We start from the raw sequence: 26,051 nt of genomic DNA, 5'->3' as shown, positions 1-26,051 counted from the left end.
GGTAAATAAGAAAAAGCTGTTCGAGGATGGAAAAAAAAATTTTCATTCCACCTGCCAATCTTAAATGTTAAATTTCTTATTACGGAATTCCAGATCCCTTCTCTAGTTATTATTTCTCTTTAAACTTGCTCTTGAATTTACTTCACAGACAGTTAGTGTTCATACATAATGTGTTGTGTCTCCTTAGAATATGCTACAGAATCTTCCGCACTTGTTTGGTTTTGTAATTCACGCTTATGTGATTAACTGTAATGGATTAACTAATAATAAATCTTTTCATATTAATTCATGAATAAATCCAGACCCATTTTCCTCTGGTGTGGGGGTTAGCTAAGCAGCCAAACTAGTGTTGTTTTTCTGCCTGGCGGAGGAGGTCATGCAGAGAAGTTCAGCTCCTGAGGAGTATGGAAGTAGTGGCTTAGTTATTCTGTAAATGTGCAAGACCAGAGGATCATTGCAGTCAGGGGAAGTAAGGTCCCATAGAACCCATCCCAGCCACTAAACTACCTGGGATCTGGATTTTAACCTTAAAGTGGGATTTTCATAGAAGGGAAACCGTGAAAAAAGAGGGCATTTCTACAAACAGCAGTAATTGGACAGTAATTTTTGTTTTTTCCTTTACTTTTATGGAAGATGTTTAGTTTGAAAAAGAAATTTCTTCTCAACCCTTGTTCTCCTTGATTATGCAGTGAAGTCATAATCTTCTGTTTACAATACATTTCAATTGCCTTAAATTAATTGTTATAAACTTAGTTTTATATCATCAGTTCAGTGACTATAAAGCAAGTAGATGATGGTCAGAAAGGTGAAAACCCTTGTTTTTAACAAAGAGAATCACAGAAATAGTAATGGCAAAAATCTGTTAGATTATCATGTTCTGTTCCCTGGAGCTTATATTTTTCATATTATGAAAATCCCCTTTACAAGAAAAATTATGAAGAAAAATTGAACAGATTGATGCATCTTGCATGTATCTTCCTATTATGAAAATTGTCTTCTGCATCTTCAGTTTTGAATTAAACTGATTTCCCAAATTAAAGGCTGTACCTCATGTATTATTGAAAAGGCAGGATACTGTAAGATGCTTGTTTACTTCATTTTGCATCTCTTTTTTGCAAATAGTGTGCCACATGCATAGTGATTAAATTATTATATATAAAATAGTCAGTCCTCACTTTGCAGTTTAAGCAAGCTGAGTTCTGATTTTAAGCTTAAATTATCAGTCCATTTGAGATCCCTTTTGCTCAGAATTCTAGACCAAGTTCTGTTTTTTTCCCCCCAGGACTGCACGTAAAGAATATATCACTGCTAAGTATGTAGATCATAAGTTTTCTAGAAAGACTTGTGCATCTGCAGCAGCTAAACTGAATGAACTACTTGAGGCTGTCAGATCCAGGGATTTACTTGCACTAATTCAAGTCTATGCAGAGGGGGTAGAGCTAATGGAGCCACTGTTAGAGCCTGGACAGGTAAGCTTATCCGATAAACAATATTGAGTAAGTTAAGAACATTATTTTTGGAAGCCATCCATTAAAATAGTGATATAACTTATAAGTGCATGGGTGAATGATGTTTATTAGAATCATAGATGAAAAATATCTTAGCTGATCTGGCTTATCCTTATGTCAGTATATTTTCTCTTGCCTTCTCCTGTACAGTTTAAAAGATTTGTTATGAATGTTCGTATTTGTGCTCAAAGAATAGTCTAGTACATTTTAAAAGTCTGAAAGGTAAATAATGTGGTGACCAGATCTGAGTGTTGTACTCAGGGGCATCCACATTTTTCCCTAATCAGTTGTTTTTGATGTGTGTCCCCTTTTTGAGTTCCTCCAACAGGTTACCTTTCTTCACATCAGACACAAACTTCTGGTTCTTAACTTCAAGGCTGTTCACAATTCAGCTTCTTCTTACCTACCTACTTTTTTTTTTATCAGACTGTGTCATGTTGTGAACTGATACGTCTACTCTGAGAATAATGGCAGCCTCCAGCATTCATGTTAAGCACCTTCTTTGCTGCTCCATGTGCACTGAATGCCCTCCCTGAATCTATTCACAAAGCCATTAATCTTTTCTCCTTCAGATCACTTCTCAAAAATCACCTCTTCTGTGATGCTCACAGTAAGATACTTAATTATAATGGCTCAGCAGATAGCTTAGTACAGATCCATCAAAATCTTTATTTTATGTGTATTTAAAAAAAAAATCATGAAGCCTGTAGCTTACGCAAATAGCTAGTATGTGCAACTTGGTGTTCCTATTACTGAAATTGTCAACACTCAATAGTTGCATTTTTTCCCTATCTAGACTGTAAACTCTTTGGAGCAGAGATTATCTTTATATGTTTGTAATGTGCCCAGTAGAAAGAGGTCTTGATCCTGACTGCTGCTTCTGGACACTACTGGAAAAGAAATAATAAATAATGATGACATATTTTCTCTTTCTTTCTATACTATAGTTTAAATGTTAGGAGTGTCTGTTGTTATGTTCAGAGAGCAGTCTGATAAATACATTACAAAAGACTAGCAAGTTGATGACCTGGTCTACATTCCAGGCGCAGCTACACTACACCCTATTAAAATAACAGAATTCTTGCAAGGTGTATTCCTTTTAAAGCGACTAACGTGAATGCACAATATTCTTAAGAAATGTCATGTGGTAGCATTAATACATGCAAGTGTCTGTGTGTGTTGTATACAATGAAACAGCAATTCTCTTTTCTTAAGTGCTGATCATGATACAATATTTCTATTAACATTGTTTTCTTCAATAGGAAAATGGCTGATTTTTTTTCAGAAGTCCTGAACAATCGCAGCTCCTGTCGAATTCAATGAGAATTGAGTGCTCAGTTCCTTTGAAAATCAGAATGCTTTGATTTAGACTCTAAATTTATGCACTCGTATTTGAAAATTTTGGCTTCTATTATTGTCTTTATATATTTTGCCATTATCAATCATAATTCTTTCACCAGTATCACAATTTGTTGTGCATAGTTTTACAGGCATGTGATTCCCTACCCAGAAGATGCTTACAGTCTAAGGACCCAGTATTACAAGTTCTTACTGAGAAGGAGGACATATTCCTGCTAGAAGGGACTAATTGCAGTTGTTACTAGGAGTAATGATTACTAGTGTTTTCAGGATTGTGCACAATCGTTAGACCAAACTTGATACAAAAGGAAAGCTGGTTGGAGAGGGTGATACTACTTCCTGGGAAATGAAGCACCCATAAGGAGTGAGAAACAAAAGCTGTTAGCGTCATAGCTGTCATAACAGTTTCTCTATTTAACTATTTAATACAAATATAAGTGATTGAAGTATATTTCAGCAGGAGATTAACTGTGATAATCTTTGCAGAGAAGAGAATCAAAAGTCTTTAATCTTGTACATTTTTTTCATATGTTTAGGAGCCAGGTGAAACAGCACTTCATTTAGCAGTCCGGACTGCTGACCCAACCTCTCTTCATCTGGTTGACTTCCTTGTACAAAACTGGTATGGATTGCTCACTTATTAACCAGAATAACTTTAATGACAAATGTATCAATTCAAAATCATTCTCATCATTTACATTGGTTTGTATAGTGTTTGTTTTTATTAATGATCATACTACTTAGTATATGTTTGATGTTGCATCTGAATAGAATTACTAACTTGAGTTGACCTTTGTGTTGTAAAGCAATAAAAAAGGGAAAAAAAATAAGAATATGAACATTAGGTACATGAAGTATGTAGGAAAAGAGAGACTATATAATCGAGTAGGGGGGAAAAAAGAGAAAACACTGAGGGAACTTCTATGACAAAGGAAAATCAATGCAAATAGATAATGTGGAAAAGAGATGGCAAGAAAGCTTCCAAAATTGAGGATAGAATAATTCAAGGAAAGCAAGACAGTGAAAACAAAGGTATAGACATTTTTTTCTCTCAGAAAATGAGATCTAAAAGAATTACATTAACCTAGGAAAAGATGGACATTTTAATAAAAGTAGGTTTAAAACTATGGAAAATATGAATACAGTAGAAACTCAAAGTTATGAACACTGCAGGAATGGAGATTGTTTGTAACTCTGAAATGTTCATAACGCTGAACAATATGTTATGGTTGTTCTTTCAAAAGTTTATAACTGAACATTTATTTAATACAGCTTTGAAACTTTACTATGCATAAGAAAAATGCTGCTTTTAACCATCTTAATTTAAATGAAACAAACACAGAAACAGTTTTTTTTGTCTCTGCTACTTGATTATGTACTTCCAGTTCCAAATGAGGTGTGTGGTTGACTGATCAGTTTGTAACTCTGGTATTCGTAAATCTGAGGTTCTGCTGTAGATGGCATAGCAGTGTTAAGTAGCAAGTTCTCAACCTATCAATGGTGGTTGAGATATTTTATGGTGTAGAGAGGATGTGATGATGGGCAAGAAAAACTTAGTGAAAATGCACGTTCTAAAGGAAATAAAATCAATTCATATACAATGCAGCATGATTATTTCTGATATGAGATTTCACAGTGTGTGCAGCGAGCTGACTAAATAGATCCTATGTCACTTAATGATTTCCTGTTGAGTGAAGAAAACAAAGAGCTGCTGCTGTCTTGTCAAATTGTGGGTTTAGCACAGTAGCAGTAATTAAGGGCTAGAAGATGATCAGTAGGCTCATCACAGCCTATTTTTTCTAACACAGCTGATGTTTCCGGTTAACCTTCAGAATGCAGTCTGAATTATACATGTTTTCCCTTCCCCTTTCCAGTAACTCATGTACCTATTTCACACTTCATATAGTCTGTATAAGAGAGGAAACTTAGTCTTGTGGTTAAAGCACAGGACTTGAAGTCAGAAATGGGTTCCATTTCTAGATCTCTTGTTGACTTGTTATGTGTCCCCAAGCAAGTCACTCAGCCTTTCTGACTCTTCACTTCTCTCATCTGTCAAATGGAATAAATGTTACTTGCCTACATTTGCAGAAGTGTTTTAAGGGTTAATTTATTAATGTTTGCAAAGCACTTTGAGACCATCAATTGGAAAATGCTTTAAAAATGCAAATTATCATTATTGGTTTTTGCAGATGGTTTGATACTTTGCACAGTGATTAGTTAAAGTGATTCTTCTTAGTTATGAAATCTTCACTTGATGATCTTTTATGTCAGTGTTTTTATCTACATAGCCAGATTTTTTTTGTCAGTTGTCACTCTTTATGTCATGTTAAACTCAAAATTGGAGTGCACTTCTCCAACAAAAAGAGCCAGCCACTGGTTCTTTGTTATGAACAACACTGGTCAGCCACCTTATATATTTGTCTTCTAATCATTTATAATTTTCTGCGGGCAAGTGTACACTATAGATCTACATTGGCTTAGCTGCATCAGTGCAGCTGTGCCGCTGGTGAAGATGCGCTATGCCAACAGAAGACCACTCTCCCATTGGCATAATTACTCCACCTCAGTGAGAAGCAGATGCTATGTCGGAGGGAGGGCATCTCCTGCCAATATAGTTCCGGTGTGCACAGCGCAAAACTTGCATCACTCGGCGAGGTGGGGAGGGAGAGACATAAGTTAGATCAACTTATGCAGTAGTGTAGATCTGCCCTGAGGCTGTTCTTTGATTTTCATAAATATACATGTTAAAACTCAAACGTCCAGAAATGGTGAAGAGTATTATCCTGTCATGCTAGTGACACAGTATCAGTAGACACTTTCATTCCAAGTCCCTGTTTTCAGGCAAGGGCTTCCAGCAAAAGAAAAGGAGAGCCTCTGAAAGAGGTCTGGTCATTGATGACTCCTGCTTATTCTTCCTGCTACCTCTAAGGGTACGTCTTCTCTACCTGCCGTATCGGCGGGTAGCAATCGATTGCTTGGGGATCGATATATCACATCTCATCTAGACGCGATATATTGATCCCCGAACGCGCTTATATCGATTCCATAACTCCACCAACCCGAACGGAGTTGCGGAATCGACAGGGGGAGCCGCGGACATTGATCCCGCGCCGTGAGGACAGTGAGTAATTCGATCTTAGATACTTCGACTTCAGCTATGTTATTCACGTAGCTGAAGTTGTGTATCTAAGATCGATTTTCCCCCGTAGTGTAGACCAGCCCTAAGACTCATGAGAATGAGGATTAGTTTTCTTATCCCTTCCAATAAGGATGTTTGAAGCCTCTCTGCTGCTTCATGTTCTGATTATGTGGTGGACTCAGCTGTCCAGGCTAGACACAGCAGTAATAAAGGCTGCTGCAGCGCAAAGGCTAACGTGCAGGTCTCCCAGCTTGAGATGAGGATTCTATTCTAGTCATTGTGTGGAGCAGACAGTAATAAAAAATACAACATACGCACAAGGGAGCCAAATTCCAAAAAAAAGTCAGTCTTCTGACATGTAAAATCTTCAGTGGCTTTACAATGCATTAATGAAGATTTTCTCTTTTTGACATTGTCAGAGTCGCAGTAAGGGTATGGTATGCCACCATCAGGCTTAACACTCTCAGATAAAAATATGTGGGAAGATCACAGGAAAAGAGGGACATATATCAAACCTTGTTTTCAAACAAGATCATCACTTTTGACAAGGTGCAAGGTGACACAAAACTACCAGAAATGGAATGGAATGGCCAAAAAGAAAAAAAGAAATGCTGTGACTTTCCAACTAAACTAAATTTAACAATATAAATAGGGCCCCACCAAATTCACTGTTAATTTTGGTCAATTTCATGGCCAGAGGCTTTTAAAATTAGTAAAAATTTCACTTTTCCACATGTTTACATCTGCAATTTCATGGCGTTGTAACTCTTGGAGTCTCAACTCAAAAGGCTGTTGGGGAAGGGGGGAGACAAGGCTATTATAGGATGGTCGTGGGATTATCACCCTTCTGCTCTGCTGTCTTCAGAGCTGGGCAGCCAAAGAGGAAGGCTACTGGCCGGGTGCCAGCTCTAAAGCCAGTACCACCAGCAGCAGCACAGAAGTGAGGGTGGCAGGGTTTGGAGGGTGGATTACCGTATGTCCAGTTTTCTCAGGAATCTCCTGCTCCAGTGGGGGCAGGTGACAGCTCAAGGAGCCACAGCCTCTCCCTCCACCGGGAGGAGGTGATAGCTGGAACTGCGGAGCTTCCTGCAGTTGGGGGAGTTTCCTGGAGGTGGGTCTGACCCACCCCAGGAGCGGCCCCTGCAGGGGAAGAGGAAGACTCATCCCTCCCCATGCCCGCTGGGACTAACAGCTGGAGCCCTCCGTAGGGTAAGAGTCCTCGGCTGGGCACCATATTTCATGGAAGAAATCAGTTTTCACGGTCCATGATGTGTTTTTCACAGCCATGAATTTGATAGAGCCCTAAATACAAAGTGCTTGTTAAGATACAAAGTTAGATTTGATAGTTTAACATGACTGAGAAAGAGGAGTTGGGTTTGACCACTCTTGATGGTGAATAGAGAGGAACTTAAGATACCTGTATAAGGAGCAGGGCACATACCCTTGGGCTATGGAATGTTGGCGCAGAGAAAACATGCATACTCTATAACTTTCAGATACTGTTCAAAAAAGGTTCCAGAGCCACCTGCCTAGGCACACAACTCCCACAATATATTTCACTGAAAGTAATGCAGAGGCAGAACAAGAGTTACTGTTAGACTGAAAAGGGGAGTTACTTGTTGAAATACACTTTTGCTTTGAAGAAGTTATGTATGTTGTCCATAATAAAATACACTATACAGATGACAAATTGGGGGCGGAACATGTATGTGATTTTTTTTTCCTCATCTTTTTCTTTACTTTTTTTAGTGGAAACCTGGATAAACAAACTGCATTGGGGAATACAGTTCTACACTACTGCAGTATATATAATAAACCTGAATGTTTGAAATTGCTTTTGAGAGGCAAGCCAACTATTGATATAGGTAAGCTCGCTAATATGTGATACTTGAAATTTTTGTTCCTATAATATGAGTTTAACCAGTTTTATTTGTATACCAGTGTGTAAACACTGATTTACCAAGCAAAAATGAAAATTGTGTTAAGTACATATCTATGACCCAAATGCCCTATCAAGAAGACTGAGAGAGGGATAGCTCAGTGGTTTGAGCATCAGCCTGCTAAACCCAGGGTTTGTGAGTTCAATCCTTAAGGGGGCTACTTAGGAAGCTGGGGCAAAAGTTGGTCCTGCTAGTGAAGGCAGGGGGCAGGACTCAATGACCTTTCAAGGTCCCTTCCAGCTCTAAGAGATTGGTATATCTCCAATTATTATATTATTAGAGGAATTCAGCTAGGAAATTGGCTTCAAATAATTTTTTTCAAATATTTTCTTTCGAAGAATTGCAAGTTAATATATGGTTCCAGAGAGGTTTTACAGCATAATGTATATATAAAATTATTCCGCTTTTTAACTTATTTTATAGTAAACCAAGCTGGAGAGACAGCTCTGGACATAGCAAAGAGACTGAAAGCTACTCAGTGTGAAGAACTGGTAAGAAAAAGACTGTTTTTTAAGCACCCAACATCTCAAAACATTTGCAGAATTAAGATAAATCAGAAATTATTAAAATATTTAAAATTAAATAATGTCTCAAATTAAAGAAGAGAAGTTTCTTTTTCTAAAGATACTGTCTATGCAGGAGTCTGACTCTGGATTTCCTATATCCAGGCTGGAAATTACCTTGCTTTTAAGGTGGGGGTTTTTTAAGTATTCTCTGGGTCTTCTGTAGCTTAGCTTGAGGGTTCTGCCCTGCTAGGTATGCTTCACCCTCAGAACATTCCAGCCAGTTTCTTTATGACTAGTCAGTGAAGAAGCTTGCTTTCTACAAGAAATGTTTTAATTATTTTAACCCGCACAGCTAGAGCTCTTACTTTTATAGATCCAGGTTAGAAGCTGTGCATCTTTCTCAGTTCTGGCATCTTCCCCAGTCTGAGACATCGTGCCTGCACCTCACTGTACCTCATGGGACACATGTTCTCCCTGTCAGCCTTTCTGCCAGGACCTCAAATCAAGCCAGTAAAATGATGGTGCACATATCAAGGCTTGTCTGGTCTGGATCTCCCCTCAGATTTGCTGCCAGGAGCACAGAATGTATTTGTTAATGGAGTAATTAGACATCTCCATCTTCAGAATCCTGGAAAGAGAAATGGAAACAATCAATATTGAGCTCCTAAAGAACAAAAAACTAAGGTGGCAGTGAGTGAAAGTAAGGATAACTAACATCCAGTGTGGGTTACAGAAGTAAGCTGGAGCTGTGATGGTTAAAACTCTTAGACATCTCCTGTAGGGGAACTGCTTTGTTAAATGCAGACAGAATGTTCCAGGGCCACGTAACAGGAGTTCTGATTGGGCAGTGCCATTGAGTAGACCTACAGGTATCTGAGAGGGCCAGAAGTGTTAGAACTTGGGGAATTTCCCACTGGACCAGAAACCCAATAATGAGAATTCTTCAAGGTGACGTTTTCAGAGAAGCAGAATAACATGTAAGTAATTTTTCCTCCTTGCTTTTGAAAGAAACTGGCTGGAATGTTTCTGGCCTCTAAGGATATGTCTACACTGCCATTAAAAACCTGTGCCAGCTGACTCAGGCTCTTGGGGCTTGGGCTTAGGGGCTGTTTAAATGCAATGTACATGTCTGGGTTTGGGCTGGAGCTTGGGTTATAGGATCCTGCGAGGTGAAAGGATCCCAGAGCCTAGACAGCAGCCTGAGCCCAAATGTCTACACAGCAATTAAACATCCCCTTAACCTGAGCTCAGTGAGCCTGAGTCATCTGGTAGATTCTATCACTTCTGCTACTCTAGTGCTCTTGCTTTTTCTGGTGCTGCAGACACATTATCCATTAAAAGAAGAGCTACTGCACAACAGCATTGTGAGGTCTGGCTGCTAACTTTTTGACTGTGTATACAATGGTTTTGTGTAGTAATAAATGTACCTTCTATGAAAACCTTAGCAATAAACCATCAGGTATACTAAACTGTTGACTTGAGGCAGTTTGACAGTACAAAGTTTTTGATGCCATTAATGACTCTTTAAAGTCAAAGATCTAACTAATCAGCACTACATTTGCTTATTATTGTAATTGAAATCCTGCAAGTACCTACTCAGACTGTCATGGCTAATTAAAAATAAGACTGATGATTTCATGTGTTTTTATATTTTTGCATATTCGGGGAAGAGAAAAAAATTCTTTCTTTGAAAACTGACAGTGGGACTAAGTTTACAGTTTAAAGGAAATGGCTACACTTAATATCTATGTAAACTATATAGGAAGTAAAAAAGTTATGGTGTCAAAGTATTTGTGCTGATGAAGATAAATCAATGGGTAAACTTTCTTTGGGTAGATTTCCATTAAGTTAAATTAAGTAAGATGTCCTAACTTCTGTGCAGTGCTTTGTAAATATACAAATTGTTGTTTATGTTGTTTAGGTCTGACATTGTGTTTGGTGTTGTATGATGCAAGACAGCCTCAACACCAAAGAGCTTACAATATGAAATAAGTGAAAGAACACACACACATATATAGTGGGAAGTATGAGGCAGTAGATAAGAAGTTTTATTATTCTCCCCCATAATTTCAATAAACTGCTTTTTAAAGGTCAGCACAGAAGATATGGGCCTCTGCGGGGGGTTTGAGTGAGTCATATACACTGGCCAGCAGGAGTTCGGAGGACATTCCATGTGTAGGGGGTAGTGTGCTGGGGGGAGGATATGACAACTTCATATTGGTCTTAAGAAGTACTTTGATACAACGGTGATGGGGACCAGCTAAGTACATAGACAGGAAAGTGTCAGTTTATAAATTTACTTTGCTCCTTTCTTCCCACTCTTCCATAGATGGCACCACAAATGGCACACACAAAAATAACTAGTATTCTCTAATAGTTTGACCTGAAAAGCTGTGCAGAAAAGGGCAAATTGTTTTTTAGAGAAACTCTCCAGATGTATGCTGCTTTATACAGACATTCTGTTGTGTTAAAAGTATTAGCATGTTTAAATTAAATGTTACAACTCCCATGGGTTAATAAGTGCTTTAAAGAAAATTTGATTTAAATGTTTATGTGGATGTTTTTGTTTCTTTGGCCTTATGATTTTAATTTTGGAGAAGGGAGAAGGGTTTAAAACTAAGTGGTTTTTTGCCATTTGTTCAAACTCTTAAATATTAAAAATTAAAAATTCTTACTGTACACTTTTTGGAATAGGAAGCAGAGATTGACGAAACAATAAGCATTTTGATACTGTTACATTTTTGCTTTTCAGCTTTCCCAAGCCAAGGCAGGGAAGCTAAATCCACATGTACATGTAGAGTATGAGTGGAACCTTCGACAGGAAGAAATTGATGAAAGTGATGATGATTTAGATGACAAGGTAAAAGTGAATTTTGAATGACTGACATGGGTTTCCAAGAAGTTCTCAAAGTTGGCTAGTTTTGTGGTAATGTAAGAAAATATTTTTAATTTAAATTTAATATGAAATTCAATAGTTGCTACTTAGCCATTTGAAACTAATGCTGAAATCTGTATCCTGTCCCAGTTTTTCGGGTAATTGCACATCTGCATTCCACTGTACGATACTCTGTGCACAGTTGTCAGAAAACTTTTTCCCTCAGCAGTACTCATCAGGGTAGCTTGTGCACCTTCTGTTGCCACGTGCCACTGCATGCTATGTAAGAATGTGGAGCCACCCCCAACCCTCCCCAGTTCCTTCTTACCACCAGTAACAGTTGTTGGATTGCTCCTAGTCTTGCTATCACAAGTTTATTTCCCTCACTCTGTATGTAGTCTATTTCTCATTTAGTAGTTAGTTAGATATAGTCTATAGTTCATGCTAGTCTTAAGTTTCAGTTTTTAGGTCCTTTTGGACCAAATTTGATTCTCAGGCCCAGGACTGATGCTAGAACCATGCTTCACTCTCTGTCATTCAAATACTGCCTGTTGTAAGCCAAACTGATGCTGGTTGGTGACCCACACCTAGGGTGACCAGATAGCAAGTGCGAAAAATTGGGACGGGGTGTAATAGGTCGCATATATAAGACAAAGCCCCTAATATCAGTATGGTCCAGATAATATTGGGACATATCACCCTACCCACATCCTAGCTGCCTAAAATGTTTGGAGGAGTCCCATATCAGTGACAAGTGTCACATAGGGGGTTTAAACCTAGCTCTAAAAAAAGATAGAGCAGCAAGAACCAAGTGTCTCCTTACAGAAGTGACACTTCACCCTCTATGGGAACTGTCAGACGCTGAGCACAGCACCATCAGTACGCAGTGTGTCTCCTGAGATGACTTCGGTGCTACATTCTGTGTCTCCGGAAATGAAGAAGAGACAGATCTTCCAAGGACATAGTACCTCATACAGCAAGACCTTTGGTACTGAGGCCAGCTAGAAGCAAGAATTCTGAGAGGGACGCTGAGGAGAAGCATTCTCTGGAGTGTTCCTCTACTGCGAAGGGGGAATATTTGTCATATGGCCTGCAATGGCCTGCATAACCATGGGGCCCACCACCATGTCAGTGGCCATTCTAGAAGGTGAGGTGTCCCTCCCTCCTGTTAAGTCCTCTCTTCACCTGTCTGGTTGACTTCCTTGAGGATGCACAGAGATCGTCAGCACCACAGACAATGGTTTCTGGTGCCCAGTAACAGGAGCGGTACTGAGCAAATGGAAATTGCTCAGATAGCACCTCCACTGCAAGAGGCAGATCAGCCATTCCCTCAGCATTACACTGTGTTCTGCTGGTGCGTCTTCTTCCTCATCACCCAGTTATGTTGTAGAGATGGTGAGTGATTCTCCACAACCAGAGAATTACCATGCTTACTAAGGACTGCTTAAAAGGGCAGCCTTGGTTTTAGACAGTCAAGTGGAAGCAGTCCATGAAAAATACCACAAGCTAGTGAACATATTAGTGTCTGTGGGAGCCCTCCAGAGTGGCAATTCCAATTAATGAAGCAATTCTGGAGCCAGTTAAAAAACTTTGACAGACCCCTTCTTCCCTCCTGCCTATGGCTAAACAGGCAGAATAGAGACACTATGTCCTTTTAAGGGTTTTGAACATCTGATTTCACCTGCTCCCAATCTTTGGTTGTGGCACTAGCTAATGAGTGAAAGAGGCAGCAAAGAGTAATGAATCAGAGGCTGAATTTGTTTGATTGTAAACTTTATTTGACAGGAGGCCTATTGCTTAGAATTACTAACCAGCAAGCTCTCCTGTATCGCTATGACTTCACCTTATGGGGAGCAGTGGGAGCAAAAAAAGCTAACTGGCTTGACTTAGCTTAATAAGTTTATGGAGGGGATGGTATGATTAGACTGCCTACGATGGCATGTAGTCAATCTGCAGCTACTAGTGGCAAATATCTCCAGCAGGGCTGTGATGGTATGATGAGACACTAAATGGTGAGGGTGCTGAGTTACTACAGAGAGTTCTTTCCCAGTTGTTTGGCTGATGGGTCTTGCCCATATGCTCAGGATCTAACTGATTGCCATATTTGGGGTCAGGAAGGAATTTTCCCCTGGCAGGGATCCTGGGATTTTTTGGCCTTCCCCTACAGAATGGGGCACAGGTCACTTTCAGGGTTAAACAAGTGTAAAAGGTGGATTCTCTGTAACTTGAAGTCTCTAAACCATGATTTGAAGCCTTTTTAGTAACGCAGCCAGAGGTTCTGAGTCTATTATAGGAGTGGGTGAGTGAGGTTCTATGGCCTTCAGTGTGCAGAAGGTCAGAGTAGATGATCATGGTGGATTCTTCTGGCCTTAAAGTCTATGAGTCTATAAAACATCACAGCATTTAAAGACAGCTACTGGAGGACTCCAGGCAGTTCACTCTTGTGATAGAGAAGGGTAAACTGGTGGCAAGGACAGCTCTGTGGTGACAGAGGGTGCCTGAGCTACCGGACGAGTACCACAGTTCTGACAACTGTGTATGAGGCACACACACATTTTCAGTAGAATGGACATGTGAAACACATCTCGAAGAACAACAGTTACAGAAAGGTAGGTAACCATTTCTTCTTTCATTAAAATGTTTATTCATAGATGTTAAAATATGCCCATTGAAGATGGGACATATCTTTAATGTAAAATGCATGTATGTAATTAAAAACAGAAGTTGCCCATTTTTACTTTCAGTTTTAATTTTAGCCACCAGAAGAAAATGAATTTAATTAAATCAATATAGTTGTCCTTTTTCATGCTGATTTTTCCCCTCCAAATTGAGATAGTTTAGGGTTTTTTAATTCACAAAAGATGAACTTTTTATGTTAAATAAACTTTCTACAAATCCATAATTTGTTTTTACTTGTTGCATCAACAGACTTGTTTGTTTTTCAAGAACTGTGTTGCACAGTTCTGGGAAAAGGAAGGATGAAAGAACCAAATTCAGGGCAAAAGGAAGGATTTTCTAGTGGTTAGAGTGCTAGTCTGGGTCTTGGGAGACCAGGTTTCAATTCTGTGCTCTCCCACAGACATCCTGTGTGATCTTAGCTAAGTTACTTAATTGCTCTGGGTGCTCTGTTCCCCATCTGTAAAATGGGGATAATAGTACTTCCCTACCTCACTCAGATATGAGGAGAAATTCACTAAAAATGTTGGAAGTTGCCCCATTATTACCAAAAATGGAGACCTTAGGGATCTTCAAAATAGAAAATGACACATATATTGGGAAAAGAAAATATAGCATCTTGTAAATGGCTACTGCAGGAAGCATGTGAAACTTGTTTGCCTGAAAAGTTATTCCTTTATTTCTCTATGCATTTATAATTCATTCTAGCATCATATGTAATTTTAACTTAATATCCTGGTCCCACTGGCAGTCTTCCCCCTTGACTTCAATTGGGCCAGGATTTTAAGTGCAATTCAAACTGAAGATTTACTGTTACCTCCTAAATAATAATTTGTTAAAAGCCAAGCGAGGTGAATAGCATAACTGTATAGCACTACATATATATAGTTTTCAGTGCCAGTAATGTAATTACAACTTGTAAATGTTAATCTGCTAAAGCCACAGCCATTAATTTATGTGAAAGAAGTGGGAGTTTCACGAATGAGGATACTTTAAGGGGATGAGCTGAAGTTATCTAACCAATAAGCAAGGAAGCCATATTGGTATCTGTTTATATGTATATCAGGAACTAGTTCTGTTGTAATCATACAAATATTTTATCTGTATTTAATCATATAGACACACACACATATCCTTCCTGTATATATATACACACAGTGGCATTCACATTTTGTATAGTATTGTAAAAAAGATAACAAAGCTGAGAATTGCTGGACTCCAAAATGTTTATATTTTGAATATATTGTCCCTCCTATACTAAATCCCTGCTATAATGTAATTTTTCTCTCTTTTCTTAGCCTAGTCCTATAAAGAAAGAACGTTCTCCAAGACCCCAGAGCTTTTGTCACTCTTCCAGTCTTTCCCCCCAAGACAAAATGACTCTGCCAGGATTTAGCACTCCTAGAGACAAACAAAGACTGTCCTATGGAGCCTTTACAAATCAGATTTTTGTCTCTACAAGCACAGATTCTCCGGCTTCTCCAACAGCAGATGCTCCTCCTCTCCCTCCTAGAAATGCTGGCAAAGGTAAGTCTGTTCGCAAAAATGTGATGGAAACCAAAAATGATTGTTCGATGGTTATCGTAACCAACCTGAACACTTTGTGTTCTTTCAAGATTTAGTGTGTTTTTCCTTCATTTTGTATAATGCTTTTTAATCTGATTAAGTTCACATACTGAAAGCTTGCATTTTACAGTGCTGAAATGAAAAGTTTACAGTAGATTTGTATTTAAGTTGCATCCGACATGAATTGTTAAGAATAACGAATATGTACTACAATTTTGTTTTCTAAAAAGCAGCTAATTCATTCTATATAAAACTAATTCTGCTCATGTTATGCTTTCTATTTAAACCCATTATTTTAATAGTACGTACTAGACATGAACCCAAACCAAAATCTCAAATCTGGTATGTCTTGGTAACTAATGAGTGATGCTTCAGGTTAAAATGCTGTGCAGCTTCTGGCAGAGAAGATAGCCAGACCATGAGCAGGCTGATGAGGTCCCCACTTATCATACAAGACTTTCCACATGTGGAGCTGCTAGAATGGCTCTGCTGAGCACTAATGGAGTGGAAGGGAAGGTCCTAAGCCCTGCACCAGGTGTCCAGCAAACCGCATATTCACTGAAAAACTGAGCAAGAGGCCCCAGGTCTTCACTGAGTGAAACAACCGCTTGGTTTTGTAGGATTATCTATGAAGAAGTAGTACGGGTTTGTGCTAAAGTTGTGTAATCAGCATCATGTGCACTTAATGTAAAGCCATGAGATATTTAATGTTGCCTTTTTTGTGATGAAATAATACATTTTATAATAGTGTTTAAAAGGGAAGAGAGTCTCTTACAACTATATTAGTCCTGAAGATTTTTTCATACCTGATGTATTGTTGCTATAAGAGATGTTAATAGTTTGTCAATCCATTTATACCATATTCATAACATTATGGTTTGGAGTGGGCTGTTCAACTATGGAATATAATTGCTAGTTTTCTGTAATTCACTTAAATCTAATCTTGAAGCTTTGCTACCATCAAATTTTCTTTTTTTCTTTCCTGCAGCTTATACAGAGACAAACTGTTTTTGTTTGTTTATTTTGATTTTTATTTGTTTTTAAATTAGGCTTATGTAAAATGTGCTTAGTGGCTAACAGAATAATGTGAGGCTAAAAGCCTTACGTGAATTTGCCCCCTTGAGTTACAAAGCTGTTACATAACTATTTGCATTTCATTTTCTTGGCTCTTACTTTCAATTTTCAAAAGGAATAAAGAAAATATCTCATTAAAATGTACAGTGTGACACTGGACGCAGTAGTCTCTGTTCGCTTTATAGAACACCAGTTGCATGATTCAGATACCATGCTTGGGAAATACTGTTCCAAAGGCAGCGTTAGTCATGTATTGATGATTTTAGTGTTTCCTAGGTTGTTTTGGTTTTTTTAAAATATAGGAAAGTTGCCAATTGACTGCCTAACTAGCCTTGCCGGTCCGTTACACAGCTTCTGTCTTGATCCATTATTCATGGGCTAATGCTCCCCCTACTGTGGAATTCGGAGGTAGTCCATTGTTGTTGCTGGAGGCTCCAGGACTAAGCCCCACCGTAAAGCTGAAGCCACCAGATTTTCTGCCTCCGGTGATGGAGCAAGCTGGTAGTTTAGTTTCTCCAAACCATTTTGTTTTAAAGCCTTTATTATTATTATTTTTCATGCAGTTTTGACTTATCTCCCTCCTCCCCTCAATGAGATGAATAGCAGCAGAGTGGTTTCAACCACCTGGATCTGCTACTGCAGCACCTCCTGCTAGACTCCTCTGTAGAGCTGCCCTAAAAACACCAGACTTAAATCTAAGCAGTGTTCCTTACATGAGCCAGCACTTATAAGATCTACAGAGGGTGAGTTATGACCTGCCAGTTGGCAGCCAGCTGACCATTGCATTACTAGAGCATGGGGCTCAGAGTCAGACCAGCAGGACGAGTCCCAACCCTGTCCCAGTGTCTTGCAACTACAACACAGAAAAGCCTGATCAGGAGCTTCTGAGCTTTTGGGGAGAGAGTCTAAGAATGAGGAGAAAGCTATCTGGTTAGCTTAGGAGATAAATCTTGTAACAGACCTGAACTGGAGTGCGAAAAATCCTGAAAGGATCCAGAGTCCCTCCCCCATAGTGAAGTGGATCCTCAACTCCCTGGGAAAAGAAGCAGGGCTCCTATACAGCTCTCCTTGCTCCCACTATGAATTGGGATTCTCATGGTACTCGAGGTAAGTCCTACAAATCCCATAGACTCCCAGAAAGACAGAAGCAAATGTGTCCTTCACAAGGCAGTGATTACTATTAGTAATGAACAAATGGGGAAGAAATATGGGGTTAGCCTCCTCTTCCCCGTCTTCTCTTCCTGAGGGAGTGTTTGCTGGGGCTTTTGTCATACACAGAGTTTCTTTCACAGTCTTCTTTAGCATGATCACTGCCACTCCACCATGCCCTCTGGACATGCAGAGAAGCCTGTGTTCCTCCTGTGCAGTTCTGCCTCAGACTGAAGCCTAATTGGGATTGAGCCCTGCTCTGCCAGGGAAAGAGGGTCAGACTCTGAAAGGGAGGAAAGATTCTCTCTCTCAACCGCTCCACATTAAAGCCCTAGGAGCACTTCAAGCAGTCTGTGACCAGAACAGAGGTTCCCCACAAAACTGCACCATCATGGTTTTACAGGGATGTAAATGAAAAATCCCTTCTCATTTTCAAAAGAATCCTAGTAGGAGCAACCTAGTACAATACTTGGATGCTAGCCAGCCTGGGGAGCAGGCAGCACCCATTTAACCTTCCAGGGACATCTAGCAAGCTACTTCCACAATTGAGGTATATGTACCAATAACCTTCTCTGTTGTGCGATCCTATGTCAGAATGAATAATGTACTACCTTCCTTCTGTAAACAGCCCGGGGAAAACAACAAAAACATACTGCCAACCTACAAGATTTTTTCAGGACAGGATGTCAGTCAGTGGCTTGCAAGGAACTCATTAATATTAATTACATATCTTCACCTCCAGGGGAAGGATAGTTCAGTGGTTTGAGCATGGGCCTGCTAAACCCAGGATTGTGAGTTCAATCCTTGAGGGAGCCATTTAGGGATCTGAGACAAAAAAAAACTGTGAGGGACAGTACTTGGTCCTGCTAGTGAAGGCAGGGGACTGGACTCTATGACCTTTTAAAGTCCCTTCCAGTTCTATGAGATAGGTATATCTCCATATATTATTATGGCCTTCAAACATTATTAGATACAAGCTTTCCTGTTAATGCCTCCTTTGAGGCCTCATAAGAGCCAAATGGGGGCACCTGATTAAACCAAACGTTAATCTAAAATGTTTATATCAAAGAAATTTTATAAATTTGAGGAGCCTAAAGTGGTGCAACAGTAGCTCCACCAGTCAAAAACATAGTCACATCTTCAGAAGGGGACTTCTTTCCAAAAGACCGATAGACCATAGGAATGATGACAATGCACTGCAATTTCAAACCTCAGCTATAGCCTTTCGGATCACAGGTTCTTCATACATTTAGCAAGGAATGCCCTCTTTGTGGCAAAAAAGTGGCATATTGTCTAAAGGTATGACCCTAGCTTAGAGTAAGACATCACAAGTTCTGTCCTGGTCAGATCCTTAATGTGCTTTTTGTTGAGTAATGGATTCCATTTTGGTGGCTACAAGGAAGCTGTGTTTTATCCATGAATAGCTTCATCCTAAATGGTTATGTTGTGCATGCAAACTTGTTGGTGGGGAGCTATCGGGGGAATTGTTAGAGAAATTACTAGCTGAGATTGCAGAGTGGCCTCAGCTCTCATTGTTGAAGCGAGCATAGCAATCCAGTGGCTGCTACCAACACCAAGGGTGTTCAGGAAGTAACTATTACTCTGGCAGAGGGGAAAATCTGGAGCGGAAGTTTCCAGAGGAACCTAGATAATTTTTCCTCCAAACCAACTAAGTCCTCAGCATGACAAAGAGTATTTGAGTACAAGATCTCACAAAGTGGATCCAGACTGCAGGCAGTTAACATTTAAAAGGTTGCAGAGCAGTTTTTAAACTAAGAGATGGGGGAAAGCTGATAGCTGCAGTGGAGCACGTGAATCAGACAGAGACTTTTCTTAGAGGAGAGACTACTGATAGAGATTCTCTAAGTTCTAGTCAGGAGGAGAGGAGGGAAGAGAATAAAGTATGGGCCAGATCACATTAGAAACATTCACATAAAAAAGAATCTGACACATCAGAAAAGAGCAGACAAATAAACAGGGACAAGTTTTTAAAGTGTTTGTACACAAATGCTAGAAGTCTAAATAATAAGATGGGTGAACTAGAGTGCCTTGTGTTAAAGGAGGATATTGATATAATAGGTATCACAGAAACCTGGTTGAGTGGGGACAATCAATGGGACACAATCATTCCAGGGTATGAAATATATCAGAAGGACAGAACAAGGTCATATGGGGGGTGAAAGGGGAGTGGCACTATATGTGAAAGAAAATGTAGAATCAAATGAAATAAAAATCTTAAATGAATCCACATGTTCCATAGAATCTCTATGGATAGTAATTCCATGCTCTAATAAGAATATAACAGTAGGGATCTATTATTGACCATCTGACCAGGACAGTGATAGTGATGATGAAATGCTAAGGGAGATTAGAGAGGCTATCAAAATAAAGAACTCGATAATAGTGGGGGATTTCAATTATCCCCATATTGACTGGGTACATGTCACCTCAGGACGAAATGCAGAGACAAAATTTCTTGATACTTTAAATGACTGCTTTTTGGAGCAGCTGGTACGGGAACCCACAAGGGGAGAGGCAGTTCTTGATTTAGTCCTGAGTGGAGCACAGGATCTGGTCCAAGAGGTAACTATAACAGGACCGCTTGGAAATAGTGACCATAATATAATAACATTTAACATTCCTGTGGTGGGAAGAACACCTCAGCGGCCCAACACTGTGGCATTTAATTTCAGAAAGGGGAACTATGCAAAAATGAGGAGGTTAGTTAAACAGAAATTAAAAGGTACAGTTACTGGAGTGAAATTCCTGCAAGCTGCATGGACACTTTTCAAAGACACCATAATACAGGCCCAACTTAAATGTATACCTCAAATTAAAAAACACAGTAAAAACTAAAAAAGAGCCACCGTGGCTTAACAACCATGTAAAAGAAGCAGTGAGAGATTGTCATAAACAGATAGCTAAGGGTTAATGTCTCTTTCACCTGAAGCACCTGACCAGAGGACCAATCAGGAAACCAGATTTTTTCAACTTTGGGTTGAGGGAATTTTGTGTCTGAGGTCTTTGTTTTCTGTCTGCCTGCTTTCTCTGAGCTTTGGAGAAGTAGTTTTTGTTTTCTAATCTTCTGTTTCTAAGTGTAAGGACAAAGAGATCAGATAGTAAGTTATATGGTTTTTTTTCTTTGGTATTTGCATGAATATAAGTGCTGGAGTGCTTTGATTTGTATTCTTTTTGAATAAGGCTGTTTATTCAATATTCTTTTAAGCAATTGACCCTGTATTTTGTCACCTTAATACAGAGAGACCATTTGTATGTATTTTTCTTTCTTTTTATATAAAGCTTTCTTTTAAGACCTGTTGAAGTTTTTCTTTACTTCAGGGAAATTGAGTCTGTACTCACCAGGGAATTGGTGGGAGGGGGGGTTAGCATGAAAACCTCCAAGCTTAGTTACCAGCTTGGACCTGGTACCTGCTGCCACCACCCAAAAAATTAGAGTGTTTTGGGGCAGTCTGGTCCCCCTGAAAAACCTTCCCTGGGGACCCCAAGACCCAAATCCCTTGAGTCTCACAACAAAGGGAAATAATCCTTTTTCCCTAATGTTAAGTAAACCTGAAAAACCACTTTATTTGCATATATATAGTGCTGGTAATGACTCTCAATGGGAGTGCTATTGTGTGACAAAAGACTGTTAATAGCACCTTAATGGTTTCTTGCTTAAGATGCAAGCCACAAACTGCCAGAGAGAGCAGAAAAACAAAGACCTCAGACACAAAATTCCCTCCACCCAAAGTTGAAAAAATCTGGTTTCCTGATTGGTCCTCTGGTCAGGGGCTTCAGGTGAAAGAGACATTAACCCTTAGCTATCTGTTTATGACAGAGATAAAAAGGCATCTTTTAAAAAGTGGAAGTCAAATCCTAATGAGGTAAACAAAAAGGAGCATAAACACTGCCAAATTAAGTGTAAAAATGTAATAAGAAATGCCAAAAAGGAGTTTGAAGAATGGCTAGCCAAAAACTCCAAAGGTAATAACAAAATGTTTTTTAAGTACATCAGAAGCAGGAAGCCTGCTAAACAATCGGTGAGGCCCCAGGACGATCAAGATACTAAAGGAGCACTTAAAGACGATAAAGTCATTGCAGAGAAACTAAAAAAAATTTTGCTTCAATCTTCACGGCTGAGGATGTTGAGGAGATTCCCAAACCTGAGCTGTCCTTTGTAGGTGACAAATCTGAGGAATTGTCACAGATTGAAGTGTCACTAGAGGAGGTTTTGGAATTAATTGATAAACTTAACAGTAACAAGTCACTGGGACCAGATGGCATTCATCCAAGAGTTCTGAAAGACTCAAATGTGAAATTGTGGAACTATTAATTATGGTTTGTAACCTGTCCTTTAAATCAGTGTCTGTACCCATTGACTGGAAGATAGCTAATGTAGCACCAATATTTTAAAGGGGCTCTAGAGGTGATCCCGGCACTTACAGACCATTAAGTCTAACGTCAGTACCAGGCAAGTTAGTTGAAACAATAATAAAGAATAAAATTGTCAGACACACAGAAGAATGCACAAAAGTCAACATCGTTTCTGTAAAGGGAAATCATGTCTTATTAATCTATTAGAGTTCTTTGAAGGGTTCAACAAACATGTGGACAAGGGGGATCCAGTGGACTTAGTGTACTTAGATTTCCAGAAAGCCTTTGACAAAATCCCTCACCAAAGGCTCTTACGTAAATTAAGTTGTCGTGGGATAAAAGGGAAGGTCCTTTCATGGATTGAGAACTGGTTAAAAGACAGGCAACAAAGGGTAGGAATGAATGGTAAATTCTCAGAATGGAGAGGGGTAACTAGTGGTGTTCCCCAAGGGTCAGTCCTAGGACCAATCCTATTCCACTTATTCATAAATGGTCTGGAGAAAGGGGTAAACAGTGAGGTGGCAAAGTTTGCAGATGATACTAAACTGCTCAAGATAGTTAAGACCAATGCAGACTGTGAAGAACTTCAAGAAGATCTCACAAAACTAAGTGATTGGGGAACAAAATGGCAAATGAAATTTAACGTGGATAAATGTAAAGTAATGCACATTGGAAAAAATAACCCCAACTGTACGTACAATCTGATGGGGGCTAATTTAGCTACAACTAATCAGGAGAGAGATCTTGGAGTCATCGTGGATAGTTCTCTGAAGACGTCCATGTAGTGTACAGCGGCAGTCTAAAAAGCAAACAGGATGTAAGGAATCATTTAAAAAGGGATAGAGAATAAGATGGAGTATATCTTATTGCACTTATATAAATCCATGATACGCCCACATCTTGAATACTGCGTACAGATGTGGTCTCATCTCAAAAGAGATATATTGGCATTAGAAAAAGTTCAGAAAAGGGCAACTAAAATGATTAAGGGTTTGGAATGGGTCCCATATGAGGAGAAATTAAAGAGGCTAGGACTTTCCAGCTTGGAAAAGAGGAGACTAAGGGAGGATATGCTAGAGGTATATAAAATCATGAGTGATGTAGAGAAAGTGAATAAGGAAGAGTTATTTACTTGTTCCCATAATATAAGAAGAAGGAGCCACCAAATGAAATTAGAGGGCAGCAGGTTTAAAACAAATAAAAGGAAGTTCTTCTTCACACAGTGCACAGTCAACCTGTGGAACTCCTTGCCTGAGGAGTTGTGAAGGCTAGGACTATAACAAGGTTTAAAAGAGAACTAGATAAAGTCATGGAGGTTAAGTCCATTAATGGCTGTTAGCCAGGATGGGTAAGGAATGGTGTCCCTAGCCTCTGTTTGTCAGAGGGTGGAGAGGGATGGCAAGAGAGAAATCACTTGATCATTACTTGTTAGGTTCCCTCCCTCAGGGGCATCTGTCATTGGCCACTGTCGGTAGACAGGATACTGGGCTGAATATACCTTTGGTCTGACCCAGTATGGCCATTATTATGTATGTTGCAGTGATGTAAATCTTTGGTGTTGACAGATACATGTTCTTATAAACTGGTCATCACAAGTTTAGGCTTTAAATTAAACTAAGTTTTCTAACTGTCAGAGGAGTGAAACAGCCTTCCAATATGAGTAGTGGGTACAAAAAACTAATTTGTTACAATCCTGAGCTTGATAAATTTATGAAGGGGGTGGTATGATCTAGCATTAGAGAGCAGGAAATGTCAGACTGATGGGGTAAGAGTGTGAATGAGGTTGAGCGAAGTTAATGTTAAATTTAAACTATTATGTTTCTTTGTTTTCAAAACTGTCAGACCAATCTAAGCTTGCTAGAGACACCAGCCTCTCTCTAGTCATATTGTACATGCTAATGGACATATTTACCAGTGGTTATATGAATAGGTTGGGCTGGATCAGAAGGATAGTAGATGAAGTCCAAATACTCTAATATGTAAGACACTGAGAACAAACGCTAATATAGAAATATCACCTTCAAAGTGATTACTAATGTACAATAAATTATCCTAAACATTGTTTGTTTTTCATATTAGTATTTAATGGCTCTAAACAAAATTAGACTCTGCTACCTGTCCCTCAAAGAAGAGAAATATGTGTTGGTACTGCTTTTTAGATTTCATCTCCCCCCCCACCTTTAGGAAAAAAACACATCACCTTACCTTTTCAGATCCTCCTTACTCTCTTAATTTGCCATCACTGAGCTTGTCTATTAAATTACCATATTAATATGTGTGGTTATTTTTATAGAAAATATTTTTGCTTTTCATTTTAGACATTACATCCATTTGATTACAGGTGATCTGCAAATATTTTTAGTGTATTTTATGGGCTGAGTGCCCCATATAACAAGAGTTAGAGGAGCATCCAGTCCATAAATGATTTTAAACTTACTTTATTTCCCATTAATTCCATTCCCCCCAAATCTAATCTCATTAGCTCCTTGTCTGCTGTAAGGTTCCAACAGCTACCATGGGACTGTGCTAGAGCGTGGAGCCAGTCTGTAAGGAGCAGGTAGGTGTTGGGTTCCAGTATTTAGCAAGTGGTATCATTTTGAAAAGTTTCTTAATATTGTTTTGTATTCTTTGGGATATAAATATAATAAATCTTTTCCAAAGCATGCTGTATTCTTTAGTCCTTCGTAAGCTGGCTTCATTCTCGAGTGAAGTTCCTTAGTAGCAGGATTCCATGATGTTTGCTGAGATGTCACAGTGAACTGGAAACCATCAAATCTGAGCTTTATGTGTATTGGCATTATTATTATTTATGTAGGGGATATTACCATGACACTAATTTAATTGCAGATTCCTTTATTAAATCCAAAGGTTGATCATATTTATACAATTGCTCTAAACATGCCTAAAAAGCCTGAATAATAAGCAATTTACTACATCCAAATAGTAACAAAGCGTTTATAAGTGTTTGATCAAAATGTTTACAGATGGGCTAAACCCAGGAGTATTAGACCCAGTTTAGTCAGTCAGGCATTATCAATGACACTTCAGAAGTTCACACTTTTGTACCCTTTTCATAAACCAGTGATGGCATTGCATGTTACTAACTTAGCTAAAAACCATGTTGGGGCCAGTTTGGGGTCATTGCTGGTTCAATGTGCACAATTTTTTTCTTATTATTAACTATCTATATAATAACTGGGGTTTCTTCTTCCATTTATCTTTCAGTTACCTTTCAGGCCTAGCTTTTCCAGTTAAGCTATATTTTTTCAAGGCCTTCTCACAACTGCTAGCAAAATCAGCATTGTACACACAAACTATGAAGCGTTTTTTCATTTAACTAAGCTAATTCAACCCTGTTCTAGCCGACAGTGTGGGGGAAGGAAGGCAAGTTAAAAATCATTTATGTACTGAATGCCCCCTCTTACCCATAGTTTTTAGTGCATATGGTGTCTAAAAGTTAACTTGGTTTATTTTTTAAAACTGTGTGCATGTATATGGGTTTATAAATTACAGTATGTCAATTTGTGTGTGTGTATAGCTAATGTATTTGCAAGTTACTTTTATATTTCTACATATATTAGTTAATGTAAGACTGGGTCTTTCGATCTGGTAACTTTTCAGCTGGAGTTTTAAAAGTTGCTGAAGTTGATGTGTTTGCTCCCCACATTTAATTGAGGAAAAAGGGTATGTTAGGCCTTGTCTATGTGATAAAGTTGCACCAGTTGAAGTTCAGTAGGTATACCTGTTTATGTTAAACTGGTGCAAACCCCTGCATGGACATTCTTATTTTGTTAAAAGGTTGGCTTATTTTGTTTAGCTAAAACTGATTACTTACTTAATTTAAACTAACTCAAAATAAGCCTAGCTTAAACGGAAATAAATGTG

General features: G+C 38.9%; 1 protein-coding gene across 5 annotated transcripts in view; it reads left to right on the top strand.

Moving 5' to 3' along the window:
• Positions 1-26,051, top strand: part of ASAP1 (ArfGAP with SH3 domain, ankyrin repeat and PH domain 1) — a 329,644-nt gene that overhangs the window by 262,220 nt on the left and 41,373 nt on the right. For all 5 annotated transcript variants that reach the window (XM_050940653.1, XM_050940651.1, XM_050940654.1 and 2 more), the window contains 6 exons: positions 1,283-1,469; positions 3,404-3,489; positions 7,756-7,871; positions 8,370-8,437; positions 11,205-11,312; positions 15,302-15,530. In XM_050940653.1, coding sequence (XP_050796610.1) covers positions 1,283-1,469; positions 3,404-3,489; positions 7,756-7,871; positions 8,370-8,437; positions 11,205-11,312; positions 15,302-15,530 — 794 coding nt within the window. The remainder of the gene's footprint in view (positions 1-1,282; positions 1,470-3,403; positions 3,490-7,755; positions 7,872-8,369; positions 8,438-11,204; positions 11,313-15,301; positions 15,531-26,051) is intronic.

The sequence above is a fragment of the Gopherus flavomarginatus genome, chromosome 2 (assembly GCF_025201925.1).
Source record: "Gopherus flavomarginatus isolate rGopFla2 chromosome 2, rGopFla2.mat.asm, whole genome shotgun sequence".
Taxonomy (NCBI): Eukaryota; Metazoa; Chordata; order Testudines; family Testudinidae; genus Gopherus; species Gopherus flavomarginatus.
This window is presented reverse-complemented; position numbering and strand designations above follow the sequence as displayed.